Source organism: Mobula hypostoma, chromosome 20, assembly GCF_963921235.1.
Source record: "Mobula hypostoma chromosome 20, sMobHyp1.1, whole genome shotgun sequence".
NCBI lineage: Eukaryota > Metazoa > Chordata > Chondrichthyes > Myliobatiformes > Myliobatidae > Mobula > Mobula hypostoma.
This window is the reverse complement of record NC_086116.1, coordinates 13,999,910-14,022,453: the sequence shown is the minus strand read 5'-3', so window position 1 is coordinate 14,022,453 and position 22,544 is coordinate 13,999,910. Positions and strand designations below refer to the sequence as shown.

The 22,544-nt window shown below is 41.9% G+C and overlaps 1 protein-coding gene across 4 annotated transcripts in view; it reads left to right on the top strand.

Annotated features, from left to right (window-relative positions):
* Nucleotides 1-22,544, top strand: part of arhgef39 (Rho guanine nucleotide exchange factor (GEF) 39) — a 90,509-nt gene that overhangs the window by 16,687 nt on the left and 51,278 nt on the right. For all 4 annotated transcript variants that reach the window (XM_063072418.1, XM_063072416.1, XM_063072415.1 and 1 more), the window contains 2 exons: nucleotides 19,343-19,515; nucleotides 19,630-19,724. In XM_063072418.1, the coding sequence (XP_062928488.1) occupies nucleotides 19,343-19,515; nucleotides 19,630-19,724 (268 nt within the window). The remainder of the gene's footprint in view (nucleotides 1-19,342; nucleotides 19,516-19,629; nucleotides 19,725-22,544) is intronic.

Genomic DNA, 22,544 nt, shown 5'->3' with positions numbered 1-22,544 from the left:
AATTGTGGCTAGATAGAGTGTCAACTCACTGGGGGTAGGGAGTTCTTCCTCACTGGCACACGTTCCGTATATCAAACCAAGCATAAGAAACGTTCAGCCTATCAGGGAGAGAGGCATCACTGGAAGAGAGGCTGTGGAATCAGTTCAGGGTTGTGGTAAGTGAAGTTATTTATGTTGGTCCGGGAGCTTGATGGTTGCAGGGTAATAACTGTTATTGAACCTACATTAATTCCATTTTTATTCTGCTCACATTCTTATTATTTTGCGCCAGATTTTGCTACTCACTCTGGGCAACTTACAGTGGCCAATCAATCTGCCACTCAGCAAGTTTTGCGATGTGGGAGCTGACTGGAGCACTAAGTGGAAGCCCACGTGATTACAGAGAGAGCATGCAAACTCCACCTAGACAACACCTAAAGTCAGGTTTGAACCCAAGCAATTGAGGCTGTGGCTAGACCAGCTGCACCAATATACTGTCCAAATCATCATCTATTTTCCCTATCATTAGCCACATATGCAAAACCATATTTACTATTATCGCAGAATTACCACAAATTCTTATCAATGTAGCTGTCTTTTCGGGACCATGATGTGCAAGAAATAATCATTAACAATTAATGTATTTTGATGAGATAACATTCCAGGCTTGCAAGAAGTACCATGATTCATGAGTAAGCAAGGAACTGCATTGTATACGATGGTTTTTGAAGCTTTGAGACTCATATTTTCTCCATTATTCCACGTGTTGTTGTTCAGTCGAGTACGATTTTTCATGACCTCATTGACCATAGGGTTTTTGTGGCAAGACGTGGAAGTAGATTGACCGGTCTTTCTTGGGCGCAGATACTGCTGCTGCCCAGGTCGGGACCCGGCTGCGTTTGAACTCCGACCACTCACCTCGAAGTCCGGTGCTGATGCCACTACACCACCAGCCGGCCACATTCCACACGTACAGATCACAGATATTTAAAATGGCGAATAACGGGGGATGAACACATTACGGACACTGGAGATGAATAAAAGATGCTAGTCTTGCAGATGCCACCCAAATCCAGAAAGGGAAATAAGTGGGGAATTTGTTGTCTGAAATCAGAAGCATGATTTCATGAGTTGAGCCCATCTTCAGAGAGTTTTATCAACAAAGAGGTTACTCTATAGTAATGATTTTAAACTAGGAGCCCCAAAGGTTCATTGGATTCCTACTGCTCAGAATATTGAAGCTGGCTGTGTACAGGGACATGTATCTGAGACTCAACTGTTCAATCAATTTGTCTGTCTTTCAATGTCTCTAGTGAGAGTTCTTAATGCAATCACTTTTGGCTGCCCCCATTAAGTTGGCACTATCTGTAGGTATTGAGTGCTCATAATTCACTATTAATTAAGTCTTTTTTAGATGCATTTTTGTGAAAAAAATAGTTGGAAGGCAAGAAAAATGTACCCCAGAATAACACTTAATATTGAAAACCTCTGATGAGGAAATGCTTGATACTGAACCTGAAGCTGTTAGACCTATGGAGAATGTAACAGCTGTGGCCTGGAATATCCTGAAATGTTTTGTCTTGTATGTAGTGCACGTACACCAATGCATTTGATGTGTTTTGGTAAATCTACAGATATAATCCAGTTTAGCTATAAAACAGCATTACAGTTTGTGGCACTGCCAGATATGCAACCTGCAAAGAACATGTCATAAATATACGTATTCTATTAATTTGTAATTCTGTTTTTTTTTCTTTGATCTTTCAACATTATTTCATGGTTCTGAGACCTGCTCTGTGTATTAGAAGAGGATCGTTAGTTTTGAAAGGTTCCTTAAGGAAATGCAACCCTGAGCTGGAGAGGCATTCAAGAGTCAAGTCCCAGTTCGGTATGACACAGTTGGATCTGGTTTGGAGTGGGGGAGATAGATTTGGGTTTGAAGTTAGACAGACAGAGCAGACGAAGAATTGAAATGTGAAGGGAAGGACATGTTTGCAAGTGCTTGATGGGAGAATTGGGATGATGAGTCTAATGTTCATCCCTCCCTCTTTCTCCCTGGCAGGTTTTAGTTGAAATCATAAAATTAACCACACAGACAGATTCTGTGCTGTGGCCTTTTGTAATGGTGCTATTTATCATTCTGTTCTTACATTGAAACCTCTGCCTTTAAAGTACTTGTGCAATTGAATTCTGTGGACTGACAGCACTCTTGTAACATGCCGTTGGGCTGATAACAATACAGAATCTCTGACAGAAAAAAAATTAAAACTTCTGTCGGTGCTGTCTCCCCCTTTTCCCGACTGGCTTATCTTGTAAAGTTGACCTCTAACTGAAATTTAAACTTCAGCACACAAAGTACATTTTACTCAGAATGCCTCCTAATTTGGCAAATGATGCTTTTTGATCTTTACATTCCCATTTGGATGGACAATGTGAAGACCATTAACTGGAGGCAGTAATTGGGGGAGGGGGGACGTGGAGACAGAGCAAACAGTATCAAGGAGTTGCTGACTGTTGCAGGGATTCACCAATGGGTCTAAAACGGGTCTTTCCAGAAACAAGGTGGTTAATAGCTTAGGGAAATTACTTCAAAAAGAACAATGTAGAGCGTCTACAATAGCCATTCCCTACCCTAGTCACAGCAGGCACATAGCAATGGAAGAATATTCAGGGCAAATTGCATGAAGAAGAGAAAGATTATTCAGGGATTATTATTTGCATATTCTGAGCACCTCGCTATACATTTCCTGGAGAAGCCAATTACCACCTACAGCTTGGCATCCTGATATTGAGAGGAAACCAAATGCTTATGTGCCTCTACTTGAACTAATTTAGGTGATAAAGTGTCGAGATAAACAATTGGAAGTAAATATCCGGTGCTTCATGGTCTTCTGAAGTAATTACATAAAGGAAAGGAGGTGAGTTGTGCCCAGCCTGTGTCAATGCCTTTCCCATTTAGTACGTGAAATGTGAAATCCCTGTGTTAACTGGACTTGGCTGGTTCAGGGTTGGTTTATCAGCCCAAGATAAGCTGATACAGCCTGTCTATTTGAGGGTACAATAAGTCTAGTAGCCAGGTTTCTCTATTCCTCTGTTCTATAAACCATTTTCCTTGCAATCTCTCTCACTATTCCCTTTCCCTATCAGTCATTAGTTATCACTTCCAGTATCGGTTCAATAATTTCCAAAAGAGAATTGGATTGGATCAAGAGTAGGTGTTTATTTAATTATTCCTTTAGAGGTACAGTGCAGAACAGGCCCGGCAGCCTGCCCATTTAACACTAGGCGAATCACAGGACAACTTTGTAATTTAAGGCATCCGTTAGTCTTGCGAGACCATGGATCTGCGCCTGGAAAGTCTTCACTCTCCAGGGCGCAGGCCTGGGCAAGGTTGTATGGAAGACCAGCAGTTGCCCATGCTGCAAGTCTCCCCTCTCCACGACACCAATGTTGTCCAAGGGAGGGGCATTAGGACCAGTGTCGTCGCAGAGCAATGTGTGATTAAGTGCCTTTCTCAAGGACACAACACGTTCCCTCGGCTGGGGCTCGAACTCTCGACCTTCAGGTCGCTAGTCCGCTGCCTTAACCACTTGGCCACGTGCCCACACAACTTCTAATGACCAATTAATCTACTAAATGGTACGGCTTTGGACTGTGTGAGGAAACCAGAGCACCCAGAGGAAACCCACACAGTTACGGGTGGCAGAATTGAACTCTGAACTCAGATGCCCTAAGCTACAATACAGTCTCAGTTGAATGGCTGCCATTTTTCACCATAATTCTGCTATTTTCTTGTTGATGGATAATCTTCCAACATATTCAGTAGTGTAGTCTAAAACCTCTTACAGGCATGCAAGCTTTACAGCTGTCAGCAAGTGATCTGAAGGTGCACTGTCTGCATTGAACTCTTGCTGTGCACTGTCTGCATTGAACTCTTGCTGTGCACTGTCTGTATTGAACTCTTGCTGTGCACTGGAAACAGGAAGTTACCACTCAGAATGATGTTTCTGCAGAGCTGTGTGTTCAGAATACACAAGGAGACACTGCAACTTCATTAGTCAAACATTAATATTTCCTTTTTACTCGCTTATGAGTGAAGTTACTCTGACATTTCTTATTGGGGACAGAGACGTGTAGATGACAAATGCTGAGAAAGTTGGTGAGAGTGGGTATGGATTATTTATGGGTTATTACGTGAGAAAGCTTGTAAAGTGAATAACTGAATCGTGTGTGCAGGGTGCTGAGTTCCTCAGTAACATGATGTTAAATGACAATGTTTCATAAATTTTAAAAAGGTCCTCTGTCCCTTGGCTCTTGAGCAAAGTAATGGAGCATCCAGCTCGAGGAGACTAAGCTAAGTAACCTGTATCTACTTGATACTGGAGTTGTTCAAAGGCTTATTTATTTATTTTAATTGGTATGACTTACTGGAAAGCAGATTTCACTGAGCCTCAATTAGAACCATGATAGATCTTGGACATTGGCTATCTACAGGTGGCTCTACAGTCTGGACTTTGTGCCTGGGAGCCTGAACGTCTAGCTTAGAAGAGATGTGAAATCCAATTGCCCAATTCTTACATTTTTCTTCTTGTAATTCATTCATTTAAGTGCAATGGTGTGAGATTTTCTGCAACCTATTGCCCGCAGGCTTCACCTGCAGCTGTTGTTTGTTAGGTGGATTTACCCTGCAGAACAGATTTATCCAGCAAATTATGGGGAGCTGATAGTTTTCAGTGGGGCACACCCCCTTTGTTGTTTCATGCCTTTTTTAAAGCACTGATCTATTCCAGGCTCTAGTATTCACATTCCTTGTAATTTTTGTTTCAGTTCTCTAATGTGATTTTTTTAAAAAATGTCCAAGTGTGAGCAGCTCTGGTAGTTACCACACTGATGTTTTGTTTAAATAATACAGGGAACTATTTATCCCTTCTTGTCCTTAATTTATTCTCCATTTGTGTTCTCTTCATCTCAGCTGTGATATTCTATCAGTCCATAAGCTAAATATAAAACTTTGTTCAGTCAGTGTAAGCTGGGAACTGAGATCTGACAGCACTGTCTCGTTTCCTTCTTTGGTTTGACTCTTCTCAGTGTGAAAATTTGCCAGGAATTTACAAAGTGGTTAAATGCAACAAAATTCATGACAACTTACGCTGTCTTTAAATAATTCCATTTCATGTAGGTGTTTACTCTGAATTGTGATGCTGGTGACTAATGTTTTATTTTGTAATTCAGCTGAAAGGGGTTCTTTTTGAATGGTTTTGAGATGTAGGCGATGTGAGCCAGTCTCTGTTTCACTGGCAGCCTTGGCTGATGTGGACCATGAAAGTCTCATATCCACAGTGGTGGTCAGACAGCAAGTTGCAGTTGAAGAAGTAATGGTGTTTACCCAGTTCAGAACAGTGGGTCACCCACTTCAGGTACTGAGGTTAATGGTGTATCAAAGACTTTACTGATTTGTTACCCCTGGTGACAGGTCACAGAGAAGGGTAAACATTTTCAGGAATCTCGATGAATGGGTACAGTCCATTTTGTGGATTGTATTTAATGGTGATAGAGGGGTAGACTTTGGAACCAATGGCAGACACTTGGCCCTGAAAAGGAAGGAACTGTTGTAGCTGTGGTCATCCAATTCGTTGTGCACCTTACCACGCTTTGTAGATGGAGAAAATAGATTTAAGTGGTTGTGGGTGAGAGTGTTTAGAATTTGTCCAGTGAGCCTTTTCATTAAAGTTGATGTCCGAGATGTTGCTCGGATATATGTTCTACTTCCTGAGATTCAACAGGCAGTGAGCAGCTCAGCTTTCTTTGTTTTTTGGGGGGGGGGTCATTTCCCGTACTCATGTGCTGCATATCAGGCAAAGGATGAATGGTGTTGGTCCTTTCTTGGGCACACTTAGCTGTCACAGAAATCGCAAAGCAATTGGATAGCATGAAATCCTTCAGCTGAGAGCTTTATAACAAGAAGGAGGTCTTTGTTGGAGTAGCAAATGCTGTTTGTACTGAGGACTTTTTCAGTTGATTCCTGGGGCTGTGATAACTGGGCTCCGATTGTGGTATTTCCTTTTTCATTAGATCGGACAATAAACCCAGTCTTTGAACCCTATCTCTCTCCACTAATTTTGATTCTTGTATGGTTCCTTGCTGTCACGATAGGTTGTCTTGATATCAGTGGCGGTTACTTCCATCTTCTCCTTGCCATTCTGGCTTTATTACCGCATTCAGTTTAAGGTATGTGTTAGATCTCGACCCAGATAATCCTGGAGGAGTCCAAGCTGAACGTCAGTGAGTGGTGTTGTTCGTTCTGTCACCACTGATCTCTTTCATGACTTTCCTGATGATTGAGACATGAACATGCTTCAGGGTTTGGATGAGATATGGATGGGTAATCTCAGGTGGTGATGAGAGGGCGTACATGAGTGAGATATGCCAACTAATGGTGTTGTGTCGCAGCAACAACCTGGCACTCAGTGTTAGTAAGACGAAAGAGCTGATTGTGGACTTCAGGAAGGGCAAGATGAAGGAACACATACCAGTCCTCATAGAGGGTTCAGAAGTGGAGAGAGTGAGCAATTTCAAGTTCCTGGGTGTCAAGATCTCTGAGGATCTAACCTGGTCCCAACATATCCATGCAGTTATAAAGAAGGCAAGACAGCGGCTTTACTTCAATGGGAGTTTGAAGAGATTTGGTATGTCAACAAATCCACTCGAAAACTTCTACAGGTATACTGTGGAGAGCATTCTGACAGGCTGCATCACTGTCTGGTATGGTGGGGAATGGGGTGGGGTGCTACTGCACAGGACTGAAAGAAGCTACAGAAGGTTGTAAATTTAGTCGGCTCCATCTTGGATGCTAGCCTACAAAGTACCCAGGACATCTTCAAGGAGCGGTGTCTCAGAAAGGCAGTGTCCTTTATTAAGGACTTGCAGCACCCAGGGCATGCTCTTTTCCCACTGTTGCAGTGGAGTAGGAGATACAGAAGCCTGAAGGCACACACTCAGCGATTCAGGAACAGCTTCTTCCCTTCTGCCATCCAATTCCTAAATGGACATTGAACCGTTGGACACTCCCTCACTTTTTAAATATATAGTATTTGTCTTTTGCACAATTTTTAATCTATCCAATATACGCATACTCTAATTGATATAGTTATTTATTATTATTTTATTTTTTTTCTTCTACATATGTATTGCATTGAACTTTTGCTGTTAAGTTAACAAATTTCACGTCATATGCCAGTGATAAACCTGATTCTGATTCTAATCTTTAAAGCAACAGCAGTGGCTTAATTAATTGAATTTTAGCTGCATTTATGAGGGTAAGTCCATTTTATACAGTGTAACACACATAAAATACTGGAGGAACTCAGCAGATCAGGCAGCATCTGTGAAAATGAATACAGTTGACATTTCGGGCCGAGACCCTTCATCAGAGTCTTGGCCCAAAATGTTGACTATTTATTCGTTTTCATAGGTGCTGCCTGACACTAATTTAGTTAACATTCAAACTTAATATTATACCTTGATTTCTATGTGGATTTGTTGAAATAAGCTAAAGGAGAAATGCTTGGAGAGTGCATTGCAGAGCATCTTGGTACCTGTATTACCGCTGTACCTCCAGGGAAGGGTGATTTTATTTTAAATATCCATTTATACGCACCCATTTCAGCAAAGATGATCGTGTATAAGAAAGCTTTGAAAACCTTGAGAGCTGGGTGACCAGACCTGAGTGAGAGAAAATGTAAGGTTTTGTGAGTTTAGGATCGTCCTTCTGCTCTCATTCAGCTCAAAGTGTATTCTAGGATTTTTTTTAAAAGGGAGACTATCATCTGTGAATTTCAAATGTTATGGCACTCTGTTCATTTATTGGATTTGTGTAAAGTTGCTGAAACCTTCAAAGTTGAAAACTGTGATTGCCACAGTCTTGATGTCTGTAGAACTAGTGACAATCTTAGAAAAATCCATATTAGTGATGTATTTAATTACAGAGCTGATTGAAATTGACAGCTTTGGTGACCTGTCTGTGGTCTTAAGGTGATAGATGCTTTCATCAACTCCTATTGTTTTAAAATCACTTATTACTCAAGATAGAATTGCTATTTTATCTTTGCAGATCTTCTCTTGATAAATTTATAAATATGAAGCTAAGATAAATTCAAACTCTACATAAATTTGCTTTGAATCCAGGAAAGTGTTTTACTTTGGTATGTATAACATTGACTAGAACAAAATGTTCTGTTTTGGGTGCTGGAAATAAGATTTTCTGCTCAGACTGGCGTACTTTAGCTGAGAATGTTTAATTTGGGAGAAGAGGTGGAATATCTGGGGTCTAATTTTAGAAGATTTTATGCTGTAACTTCCATAAACAGAAAGATTTTTTTCTTGCTTCATTTCTGAAGATTTTCCAGTTCAAAATTTACGTATTTGAGTCTGGGGGGAAGATATCTCAAAGGGAATGAAGAAAGCACGGACTGTTTTGGCTGAAACAAAACTGTAAAAAAATATTCAGTGCCTCTCTCCTTGTTCCCTGGCCAGCATTTATCACTTTTCCAAGGCTTCCAAAGTAGTTGAGTTGACCTTTTGGCTATTATAGTATATTGCTGTTTGCTACTGGTGTGAAAATATTAGTTGCATTTGGTTTTGTGGCATGTGTAAAAGGCAGAGATAGGAAGAGAGTTAAAGGGAAGAAGGTATCTATAACAGGTTATGCAATCATTTATTGCCCTATGAAGTCAGACGCTGATTCCCACCAGTATCTGGGCCTGGTCAATTCCACCAAGAGAAGTCGCCTACATCCTTGTACGTAGGAGCACAAGTGGGCAGTGTGATTAGTCTTCTACCTGATATCCACTTGAACATGTGGAAAAGCTATCAAACTCAGGTGTAAATATATACAAAGACTGAGCAGCCTTCTGGAGGAAGACCACTTCCAAAGACCCCTAACCCAATAGATGATATCAGTCTTGAGTCCAACCCCTTACTCTATGACTACCTCCCTAGTATTAGACTTCCCAGCTAATCTCAACATCCGTCCTGTCAGAATCTTGTATGTTGCAATGAGATTGCCTTCCATTATTCTGAACTCTAGAGATCATATTCCATTTTGCTCAGCCAACTGACAGCTCCTTCATTCTGGAATGATTCTTTCTTCAAGTGTGATCTTGCCAAAGTCCTCTGTAATTGTATCAAGATGACCGTGGTCTTGTACTTCAAGCCGCTTACAAAGGAGGCCAATGTGCAACTTGCCATTCCAATTGCTTGATGTAGCTGCATGCTCATTTTCTCTGATTGATATGCGAGGACACCCTGATATATCTGAATTCCAATACTTCCTTCTTTCTAGCCAAATAAAAATACTGTTTCTTATTCTGACAACTGTCTCCACATTTTTCTCAGTGTACACTTTTACCGCTTTCTCATTCAGTCACTTGCTTACATTTCTTTACAATCTCTTTGTCTTTGTGGCTTACTCTTCAAATTAACTTTGTATCGTAAGATTTGGATATTTTATAATTGATCCCTTTTATCTAAATCACTGACATAGATTCTAAGTAGCTGAGGTCCATGCACTGATCTTTGCAACACTTCATTAGCTATGGTCTGACCACCTTTACTCCTAGTTCCCAGTGTATTCATTAGCCTCTACGGTGTACGCCAATGAACCCTTCCCTTATACAAAAACCTTTTTGTGTGACATCAGTTGAAAGGCAGCTTTCCTCATTCTAGGAGACTAAGACCTGAGTACACAGACTCTGAGAAAAGGGAGGTCCCTTTACAACTGAGAGGGTGGTTTTCTCCAGCTGGAGGTGGTGAATGTGTGAAATTTGTTGCCGCAGAGTGCTGTGGAGGCCAAGCCATTAGGTGTATTTAAGGCAGAGATTGATAGAGTTTTGATCAGTAAAGAAGCTAATGGTTATGATGAGGAGGCAGGAGAAAGTTTCTTTTAAAAGTCAGCTAGGAATGATGGGCTGAATGGCCTAATTTTTCTATATCTATTCGAATATGGTCTTATCAACTATCTTTTTTTAAAAACTACATACCACAACTATTGTTTCTCCTTTCATATGCTCTATTGGATAAATATCTCTCTAATATATTTGTTAAACATAGTTTCTCTTTCACATTAAGCTTTTACTGGGTGTTCTATACACCTCAGTAACTTGCCTCAGTATTTTCCTGACAAATGGGATTAGGATAACTAGTTGACTCAGTTGCCCTTTCCCTCTACATTAACATTCCTCAGAATGGTGGACCATGCCTGGTGAAAACTTTACATTTTTAAATCTGTTCCTTTTTTTTAGAAAATTCCTTTGCTTTTTTTCCTTCCTTGTGCCATATTCACTGCAAACTTTTCTCTGACTTAATTGTGGTAACTTCAGCTTTGAAAAAGGCACACTTGACAACTTCATGCCCAAAGAAACAACTTTATCTCGAACGTCAAAACCGGTATGTATATACAGAGGCTTTCACAACCCATACGGCATGGCAGGAACACTATATACAAAGCACAGTGGAAGTAAAAAGAACGGAAGTAAAACCTCCTATTATCCTAATTAGTATTAACTTACGTTTGATAATGCTCACATTACAACACTACTCCCCCTTTAAAATCCAACATTCCTCAAATGTAAAAAATACTAGGAAATAAAAACAGTGGTGTTACAGTATTAACTTACGTACCCCTGAAAACTTATATTCGTATCTCAGCAACAGTTTACCAATACAAAACACCTGGAAAACATGACAGATTCAACATTCAATCTAACAACAACAAACAAAAACTGTCTGAACAGTCCGCTCAGCCAAACCATTGGAGGCTGGGTGGAAAGGGGCCATCTGAATGTGATGAATGCCATTCTGCTGCATGAACTCACTGAACAGCTCACTGGTGAACGTCGGGCCATTATCAGTGACCAGAGTGTCAGGCAAACTGTGGACTGCAAATACTTGCCTGAGTTTGTCTGTGGTTGAGGGATTGGTGATGGTGCTCATGATGTGAGCTTCGATCCATTTAGAATGCGCATCTACCATTACAAGAAACATCTGCCCCATAAAAGGGCCAGCAAAGTCCAAATGTAGCCCAGTCCAGGGGTGGTCTGACCACTCCCATGGATGCAAAGGAGCTGGCATATTCTGATTAGCCTGACATTGCGTGCATGATTTTACCTTGTTCTCCAGATCCTGATCCATTCTTGGCCACCCAACATAGGATCTTGCAAGGCTTTTCATTCAAGACACCCCTGGATGAGTCTCGTGAATTTCCTCCACAATCTGTGAATAGCCAGGGGGAGGCACGATGACCCTCGTTCCCCAGAAAATGCAGCCGTCCTGCAGACTGAGTTCTGTCTTGTGTTTGGCATAAGGCCTCAGTTCCTCTCCTTCCACGACTCTGGGCCAACCTTGTAAAAGAAAAGTCTTGACCTGGGACAGGATTGGGTCCCTCTCTGTCCACTGCTTGATCTTGGTCGCCTTTACAGTGGTCTCTGACAGCCTCTGCAATGAAAACACAGTCTCTGGAGGCACATATCTGGTAACAGGTTACTCAGGTAAAGGTAGTCGACCCAGTGCATCGGTGTTTGCATTATCCCCACCCGCTCTGTACACTATAGTATGCTGGTATACCGCTAGTCTCACTGAACAGGCTCATTAGTGCTTTATGGTCCGTATAAATTGTAAATACGTGTCCATGAAGGTACTGATGAAAGCGTTTGACCGCAAAAACAATGGCCAGACCTTCTTTGTCTAGCTGTGAACAACCCTTCTCAGCAGCTGTCAGGGTATGTGAAGCAAAACCAATAGGCCTCTCTGAGCAGTCCTCCATTACTTGTGAGAGAACTGTCCCGACTCCATAGGGCGAGGCATCGCATGCCAGGGTGATCTCCTTGTTTGAGTCATAGTGAACAAGCAGCTTGGCTGAGTGGAGGAGTTCTTTCACTTCCTTGAAAGCTTTCTCCTGCTCTTCACCCCACTGCCACTTAGTGTCATTGTGAAGCAGCTTATACAGCGGGGTCAAAACCCTTGAGAGGTCAGGAAGAAACTTGCCATAATAATTCACCATGCCCAAAAGTGATCTGTGTTCCCTGACGGTCTTAGGGCTTGGGGCCTCCTTAATAGCTCTCACTTTGTTCTCCACAGAGCAAAGCCTATCAGCTGTGATCTTGTGTCCCAGGTAAGTCTCACTCGATGCCAGGAACACACATTTTCCGCGTTTCAACAGCAGCCCTGCGTCTGAGAGCCTCTTCAGCACCCGTTCTAAATTAGCCAGATGCTCCACCTCCGTAGCCCTCATGATCAAAATATCATCAAGGTACACTGCTATCTGCGGAATCCCCTGCAGCAAAGTGTCCATTGTCCTTTGGAAAATGGCAGGACTGGACGCCACTCCAAACACCAGGCGACTGTTCTTGAATAATCCCTTGTGTGTATTAATTGTGACATACTCCTTTGAATCTTCATCCAGCAGCAGCGGTTGGTAGGCATGGCTCATGTCCAGCTTTGTGAACAGCTTACCCCCTGTCAGGGTCACAAACAGGTCATCCACCCGTGGCAATGGGTACTCCTCCAGCATAGAGACCTGATTCACCGTAAGCTTATAATCCCCACATATCCTCACCGTTTCGTCTGCCTTCAAAACTGGAACAATGGGAGCCGCCCACCTTGAAAACTGGACGGGCTCAATAATGCCCAGCCTCTGTAAATGTTCCAGCTCCTCCTTGACTTTGCCTTTCATGGCATAGGGCACCGACCTGGGCTTAAAAACACGTGGTGTAGCCTCAGGGTCAACATGGAGGTTCACTGTCACACCCTTCAGTGTTCCTAGCTCGTCCCTGAAACCGTCACTGTACCACTGCAGAACTTCCTTCGTCATGTGTGCATACTTAATTTCATGTCAGTTTATGCGAAGCCAATCGCGACTCAAAAGACTGGGCCCCCTACCCTTAGCTATCACCAGCCTGACTTCAGCCTTCTGACCCCCGGCTGAAATGTCCACATATAACACCCCTAAATGAGGTATGGGCTGCCCCGTATAGGTCCTAAGTTTGAGCTTTGACGGTCTAATGGGAGGCAGGTTGGACCCCCATGTCCTCCTGTAGGTCTCCTCACTAATGACCGATGCAGTAGACCCTGAATCAATCTCAAACTTAATGTCCTTTCCCCTGACAGTGACTGTGGCGTAATATGGTTCAGGTGGTTCCTCATCTGTTTCCACTGCAAACATGTTGTAGGCACACGCTGCCTCTTCATCTGCTTCTTCTAGATGGTGTGTGGCTGCCTGAGCCCGTTGAGCTTTCCCCTGCCTAGGCTTAATCTTACCCTTTGAACTTCTGCACTTTTTAGCTAAGTGTCCCTTTTTGCTACAAGCATGGCAGACAGTGTCTTTGAATTTGCAATCATTTGCCTAGTTCATTCCTCTGCACCAGAAACATTCCACCCGCTTTGCCTGTTTACCAGTCTCCCTCCTGACTTGGTGCACTGCCGCCAACTGCGACCCCCCCATGTCCTTTATGGATACCCTTGACATTATTAGCAGCCATCTCCATGCCTTGGGCAATCTCTAAGGCTTTCTTGAATGTCAGGTGGGGTTTCCCCTAACAGGCGGCGTTGTATACCACCATTATTAATACCACATACCAATCTATCACGGAGCATGTCACCCAACACTGCTCCGAAATCACAATGCTCCAACTGCTGCCAAAGTTCGGCCACAAAATTGGCCACAGACTGACCCGGCTTCCTGAAACGGCTGTGAAACTTACACCATTGGACTATCACAGAGGATTTCGGATTGTAGTGGTTCCCCATGAGCTTGACTAGTTCGTCATATGGAATGTCGCCCGGTTTATGTGGTGTGGCTAATTTCCTTATTAGCTTGTAAGTCTTTGCCCCACAAACACTCAGGAGAATAGAGTGCTTCTTAGCCTCCTCAGTAATTCCATTAGCACAGAAAAAGTGTCCCAACCTTTCCTCATACAGCCAGTCCTCTGTAACCTCCACAAATTCACTGATAGTCCCAAACGTAGCCATCTGAGTGTAAGGCCCCTTATCGGTGTTGCTGCTCCCGTTCGAGACGTGCCGACACGTCCACAAAACCAGTTCACCTCATCACCAAAAATATGTGGTAGCTTCTACTTTGAAAAAGGCACACTCGACAACTTCATGCCCAAAGAAACAACTTAATCTCGAACGTCAAAACCGTTATGTATATACAGAGGCATTCACAACCCATACGTCATGGCAGGAACACTATATACAAAGCACACTGGAAGTAAAAAGAACGGAAGTAAAACCCCCCATTATCCTAATTAGTAGTAACTTACTTTTAATAATGCTCACATTGCAACATTAATGGTTACATTATACAGTGTGAGATTCTGGATTGATGGAAGTTCCAAGTTCCATTCCTATTTAAATAATAGGACATGCTTTTTGCTGTAGTAAACAAAATATATTTAAAAAATCATTTTAGAGGTACTTTGCTCATGGTAGACATGTTCTCTTATCACCTACTGTAACTGGGGGAAAAAAAAGTAAAACAGCAAGTAGACTTAGTAGCAAAAGACACAAAATCTCTATGACTGTCAGAAATAAAAATCCACCGGGTCTTTTTATGACTATTGGTCAATGACAAGGGTCAAATCTGCACCCTAACCAGTTTGGCCTGTATGTGTCTCCAGACCTTCATCTAATTATTTGGCTGCTGAGTTTGCTAAAGAGGTCAAGAAGTCTACTATGATACGACACAAGTTCAGGCAGAATAAAAGATGATGTTGAATGGACCACCTGCTCCTTGCGCTAGGCACTAAGTTCAGGCATGGTAAAATCAATCCCAGGCCATACAAGGTTTGTGAAATCCTCACAAATTTCTGGAGATATTACCTACCAACGTAGTCGTAGTCATACTTTATTGATCCCAGGGGAAATTGGTTTTTGTTACAGTTGCACCATAAGTAATAAATAGTAATAGAACCATAAATAGTTAAATAGTAATATGTAAATTATGCCAGTAAATTATGAAATAAGTCCAGGACCAGCCTATTGGCTCAGGGTGTCTGACCCTCCAAGGGAGGAGTTGTAAAGTTTGATGGCCACAGGCAGGAATGACTTCCTATGACGCTCTGTGCTGCATCTCGGTGGAATGAGTCTCTGGCTGAATGTACTCCTGTGCCCACCCAGTACATTATGTAGTGGATGGGAGACATTGACCAAGATGGCATGCAACTTAGACAGCATCCTCTTTTCAGACACCACCGTGAGAGAGTCCAGTTCCATCCCCACAACATCACTGGCCTTACGAATGAGTTTGTTGATTCTGTTGGTGTCTGCTACCCTCAGCCTGCTGCCCCAGCACACAACAGCAAACATGATAGCACTGGCCACCGCAGACTCGTAGAACATCCTCAGCATCGTCCGGCAGATGTTAAAGGACCTCAGTCTCCTCAGGAAATAGAGATGGCTCTGACCCTTCTTGTAGACAGCCTCAGTGTTCTTTGACCAGTCCAGTTTATTGTCAATTCGTATCCCCAGGTATTTGTAATCCTCCACCATGTCCGCACTGACCCCCTGGATGGAAACAGGGGTCACCGGTACTAGTAAAGTACTAGTAAAGTGACAGCTTGATGTAGAGTTTTCACAGAACCATTCCAGGCAGGCAGTCTGTCAAACTCCTCTGTCCTCATGAAGACCTAAGAGACTTCAGATGCTGGATTTTGGATTTAAAAAAATAGAGAAAGGAAAAAGTCAACGTGTCAGGAAGCATCTTCAGAGGGAAATAGACAGCCAATTTGTCCATTCAGATCAAGGCCTTTCATCTGGACTGAAGGTGGAGGGGGGTTAATTGAGTATAAAGAGGTGAGAGGAAGGGGTGCATCAAGAGCTGACAAGCAATAGGTGGATCCAAGTGAGGAGGTATGATTGGCATTTGAAGGGGGGAGGAAAATTACGTCTGTTACTCCACTCCTCAAGAAGGGAGAGAGGCAGAAGAAAGGAAATGATAGGTCAGTTAGTCTGACCTCAGTGGTTGGGAAGATCTTGGAGTCGATTGTTAAGGATTAGATCTCACGATACTGTTGGAATTCTTTGAAGCAGCAACAGTCAGGATAGACAAGGAGAATGGATGGATGTTGTGAGCCTGGATTTTCAGAAGGCTTTTGACAAGGTGCCACACATGAGGTTGCTTAACAAGATAAGAGCCCATGGTATTGTTGGAAAGATACTAGCATGGATAAAGCAGTGGCTGATTGGCAGGAGGCAAAGAGTGGGAATAAAGGGAGCCTTTTCTGGTTGGCTGCCGGTGACTAGTGGTGTTCTGCAAAGGTCAGTGTAGGACCACTTCTTTTTATGTTATTTGTCAGTGAACTGGATGACAGAATTGATGGCTTTTGGCCAAGTTTGTTGACGACCCGAAGTTAGGTGGTGGGGCAGGTAGCGCTCTGGAAGCAGAGAAGCTGCAGAAGGACTTAGACAGATTAGGAGAATGGGCAAAGAAGTGGCAGATGCAATACAGTGTCAGGAAGTGTATGGTCATGCACTTTGGAAGGAGGAACAAAAGTGCAGACTATTTTCTAAATGAGCAAAAAATTCACAAATCCAAGGTGCAAGGGGACTTGAGGATCCTTGTGCAGGATTCCCTAAAGGTTAACTTGTCAGTTGAATTAGTGGTAAGGAAGGCAAATGAAATGTTAGCATTCGTTTTCAGAGGAGTAGAATATAAAATCAAGGATGCAATGCTGAGGCTTTATAAACTATTGGCAAGGCCTCACTTGGAGTATTGTGAGCAGTCTTGGGCTGCTTATTTAAGAAAGTATGTGCTGACATTGGGGAGGGTTCAGAAGAGATTCATGAGAATGATACAGGGAATGAAAGCATTATTTTATGAGGAGCATTTGATGTCTCTGGGCCTGTATGAGATAGAATTTAGAAGATTGTGGGGGGGGTGCATGGGGGATCTCATTGAAACCTATCGAATATTGAAAGGCCTCATAGCAGTGGATGTGGGGAGAATGTTTCCTATAGTGTGGATGTCTAGGATCAGAGAGCACAGCTTCAGAATAGAGGGGTATCCATTGAGAATGGAGATGAGAAGTAATTTCTTTAGCCAGTGGATGGCGAATCTGTGGAATTTGATGCCAAAGGTGGCTGTGGAGGCCAAGTCAGTGGGTGTATTTAAGGAGGAAGTTGATAGGCTTTTGATTAGTCAGGGTGTAGAAGGTTATTGGGAAAATGCAGGAGAATGGAATTGAGAGGGAAAGTGGATCAGCCAGATGAAATGTTGGAGCAGACTTGATGGGCTGAATGGATTAGTTCTGCTCTTCCCTTATTGACTAACGGTCTTATGGAGTATGGGAAGCAGGGTAGGGGACCCATTGGGAGGAATTAGTGAGTGATGGGCAGATGGAGTGGCTGGAGGATGGGAAAGAAACGGGATGATCAAGTAATTGTGTGTGTGTAAGAGAATTGAATTGAACTTTTATTACTTACATCCTTCATATATATGAGTAAAAATCTTTACGTTATGTCTCTGTCTAAATGTGCAATGTGCAATTTACAGTAATTTATAATAAATAGTATGTACAACAGGATAGTCAATATAACATAGAAATACAATTGTGTCAGCATGAGTTAAGCAGTCTGATGGTCTGGTGGAGGAAGCTGTCCCGGAGCCTGTTGGTTCTGGCTTTTGTGCTGTGGTACCATTTCCCGGATGGTAGCAGTTGAAACAGTTTGTGGTTGAGGTGACTCGGGTCCCCAATGGGCTCTTTTTACACACCTGTCTTTGTAAATGCCCTGAATAGAGCGAAACTGGGTGAATAAGCAAAATTGAGGAAAGGGACCAGGGAGGTGAGAAGATGTGGATTACATCACCTGAAACTGGTCCTTTATTTCCTCTCCTATTTGTTGTTTTATGTGTCATGCCTTGGAAGATATGTGATAAAAATTTTAAAGAAGATTTCCACTTAAAGCAACTTTTATTCATGAAGAAAACAACAGGAACAGAAACAGGGAAAATAAACTGCAAATTAAAAACAATATCCTGATTTAGGCATCACCTTCTCACATCCCTTGGAATCGTCCCAAGCACTTCACATTTAATTAATGACTTCTGAAGATCAGCACAATTATGTAAGCAACCAGGTGAATGTTAGTTGAAGAGCAACAATGGACATCAGAAGTCACTTCTTCGGATCTTGTTGTGATGTTTGCGTAACTGTTCAAATTCTGGAATGGGACCTGGCTCTTGATGGCAGCGTCAAGTGTCGAAAGAATAAAGCCTAAAAGGAAACTGCAGAATCCAGAAAGGAGAAATTAATTACTAGGACTAATTACTTTGAAACTGGACCAGCGCACTTCTAGCCACACCAGCTTTATGAGATATGATTTCATGACTCAAAAGTGGCTCTCCCACAGAGAGATTCATTATAGATCAGTTACTGCTAAAATATGACAGTGATATGCCAATTGCCATCATGCCACAAAGCGCACTTACCCTGGCACGGGTTAGTTCACGTCCTGCTGTTACTGAAAGCTGGAGAGCCTTCTGAATATTATTTTTATACTATTACTTGCCAGTTTACAAAAAAAAGCAAACTGCCGCAAAAACCTTCAGTCACTAATGTTTGTTTTTATTCCTCGCAATGAATTTTTAGTATTTTCTTCAAACTCGTTTCTTGACATCTTCCACTTGTTCTTCCCTTTTTTTTTATATGTGCAGTTACGAACTGACTCCCTTTATTTTCTGGGATAGATTTGTATTCTTCCTGAGGTCATTGCAAAAACACTGCATTGTTAATCTTGGGTGCACCATCAGGTGGTCATTGGTATATCTTGAGCTGCAGCCTCATAAATCAGCAGCAAAGGAGCCTCATCAATATGTTCTTCTGATCTGGTTACCGACATCAGTCTCCCCCAAGCAAAGCAAAAAAAAAATCAAAGCTAAATATGTGTTTGGTCTTTTTTTTTTGTTATTCAGTTTAAAATGTCAGGGGTAAAAATAAAACAGCTTTGTTGTCTCGAAATACAAGTTAAATGTAGACTTATTTATGATTGTAGAAATTCAGCCATTATTTTGCATCAGGATTGTATTTTACAATTTGGAGCTGTTAGATGGATTGCAGGCAGTCTTTACTACAATAATAGCATTTGTCCTGAGAATTATAGTATTTAGACTTTATTGCTTAAAATGAAAAATGTTGATTTTTTTTTCCGAAGTATTTTTAAACTACAAATTCTTATAACAATGGGTAGGGAAAAACACAGTTTTCGGAGTTACTGTTTTATTTTGTATCAAATAAAAGTTAAATTAGGTGTTGGTTTTGAAATGATTTCTTTCTGCTGAACGTTACTCTGTAATTGCTGTTCCTATGACCAGCTTCCAGTGATCAGCCTGGTGCCTCGATGGCAAGGCATGTTCAACTGAAGTACTTAGGAGGAACAGCCGTACAGGAACAGCGAGCACGGTGGGAAAGAAAGAGGATTCGGACAGCAAAAGAGTTAATTGAGACTGAACGGAGGTACTTCGAACAGCTGGAGTTGGTTGTAGTGGTAAGCATATAATGGAGAGCTCTGTGCAAACATATATATATGACCACATGCAACGTTGAGTTTTTTTTCTTTTCAGAAACATTCTCATAAATGTTTAACTATCTTGTATTTTAGTATTTTATAGAGATTTTAAAGGCAAAGGGGACTCTGCAACCAGCAGCACGAGATGCCATATTTTGTACCTTCAAGTCCATCCATTCAGTAAATAGGTATACTTTTTTTAAAAAAGTATTAGCTTTAAATCTGTTACTGAACCATTGCTTGTTGATCTCTTGGTACAATTAAAAGCCAATTGTTGCTCTTGAAGCACATTCAGATACCCTAAAGGTATTTGAAGGCACTATATAAATGCAAGTTCTAACCTTTCAGGCAAAAAGAACAATAAACCTGGATGAAGTTGAGAGAAAACAATATACTGTATGTGGTTACTTAAAATAAAGCCCACAAAGGCACCAGCTGAGACAGTGAGTTCAATGTGTGTTTGGCTGAGTGAAAGAGCAGCATATTCCTCCTTAGGAAGAATATGTTATTTCTGCTCGAATCAGCAGGATCACTTCTTTTTTGAAAGATCGAAGGACTGAGGGCTACAGTAAACTAGCACAGAAGTGAAGTTGAGACTAGTGCAGATCAGTGGTTATATTGAATGGGAGGGCAGGCTTGACTCCCATTTATATTACTTTGTGGCTTTGGCTTAAATTCAATCAATGGATCTAAACTCCAGTGATGTGCCTTTCTGCACTTCCTGCTATTTCTGGACTGCAGCGAAATGTTAACTTAGATTTTACCTTTTTGCCCTCAAACAGGCTGGACGCATCATCTTCACAGTCTGATACCTGACATCGGTTTAATCCAAACTGATGCTCCTGTGTATAATTTGCCATTTTAGCTGGTTGATTTTTGTCAGCAGCCATGGGCCAAAGGCCTTTAAAATTCTGTTCAGAAACTTCCAAAGATGTAACTGATAAAATAAATAAGGGGGCAACTAGTGGACATTTATGTTTTTTTTTGGATAAGTACATAAAGGGAGGACTATGGTCCAGGCATGGGTTGAAGAGTACAGGCAATTTGTAGTTTGGCATGAACCAGATGGGCTGAATGGCCTGCTTCTGTGCTGTAGTGCTCTGTGACTCTTTGACTCCGTGCCTTTTGAAATGACCCTTATAATTCAACAAGGTTAGAACACTTTGAATTAGGTGTACACAGGAATGGATTGAACATTGATTCACAGACAAAAAGGAAGAACTTGGAATGGACAGATCTTTCTCAGTTGACAGGCCGAGCCCAGTCAAACACTATAGGGATCACTGCTTGGATCCCAGCTATTCATAATGTACTGTATGTCAACAATTTGGTGAGGGGGATGAAGTGTCCAATTTGCAAATTTGTTAATGATACCAAACTAACTGAGTCAGGAGGAAGACATAAGGATGCTTTGGAGTATAGACCAGCTCAGTGAGTGGACAAGAACATGATGGATCTGGAAATTGTGAGGTCATTCACTTTAGTGCAAATCAGGAAGGCTTTTGTTTTAAATGAAAGACTGAGATGCACAAAAGTTCAGGAGAATTTAGGTGGAAGTTAACATTATAGCTGGATCAAGCAATTGGGAAGGCAAACGGTACGTTGGCTTCTATTATGAGAGAATCAGAGTATATGTGTAAGAGTGTCATTTTTATATAGCCTTGGTAAGATTGCATCTAGGATATTCTGTGGTCTTCTTACCTAAAACAGATTGTATATGTCTTGGAAAGGATGTGGTAAAGATTGCTGGTTCCTGAGATGGTGTGCTTGCCAGCTGAGGAGAGATTGAAGGCACTCAGCCATCATTCTCTAGAATTTGCAGAAATGAGGGATCTCAGTCAAATTTTACAGAGTTATCTTCTCAGAGTGGATGCAGGGAAAATGCCTGTTCTGACTGGCGTCCAAAACTTAGACAGATGGGTAGGCCATAATGGCAGAGATGAGGAAATTCTTCACTCATAGGTTGATGAATATGGTGCATTTTCTACCATAGAGAAACTCTGGAAATTCAGTCATTGAGTTCATTTGAAATAAAGGCTGAGAGAATTCTGGCTGATAAAGGGATATGTGGATAGTGCAGGAAAGTGATGCTGTGATAGAAAACCACCCTTAATCTTTTAAGCAGACCCGGCTATAATGACTTGATGGCCTACTCTTTGACAGCTGGGTTTCTGCAAACGCTACAGTGATGCCACATGGAAAGTTCTGGAGGAAGTAAATAGGTCAGGCAGCTTCTATAGAGGGAAATGGATATGTCAGGTTGAAACACTCTATCTGGATCCAAGGACTAGGTGAAGGTTCTCAACCCAAAATATTGACCATCCATTTCCCTCCATAGATGCTACCTGGCCTTCTGAGTTTTTCCAATATTTTGTCAGATTCCAGCATCTGCAGTAGTCTGTGTCTCTGTATTGATGCCATAAAGTTATAAAGTTCTGAAACGAAATTGCTTTATAAATTGGGCAGGACCTGTGGAGATGGGAGTAAATAGTTTGAGAAAAACGTGTCATTGATCTGAAAGATTAGCGTTTGTTTTTTCTTTATAGATTGACCACTGCGTATGCACAATATCTTCTGCTTATTGTCAGATTTGGGGTATCTACAGTGATAAGAGATGGTCACACAGTCTCAGTGATGGCTGAGTAAAAGTTCATCAGGATACACCCTGAGCTGGCATAGGAAAAGTAATCTCTGCGGGCTTTCCTATTGATAAGTGTAACATGCTTGTCTCACTTCAAAGCACTGGTATTGGTAGTCCCCAAGAATTTGAAAGACTTGACCACAGGCACACCCGACCATTAGTTTCCAGGGGGGAGCAGGTAGAGGCTGTAGGGCAAGGCAATCCTCATTACCACTCTCTTGATTAGCATTAAGCTCCAAGTTGTGACTAGTACTCCATGCTGCAAGACAGTCTATCTCTCTTTGATAGCAGGTCACATCGTAATCAGATAAAGAGACCAACTACAGTCGTGTCATCCGCAAACTTTAGGATTTTAATGGATCGTCTG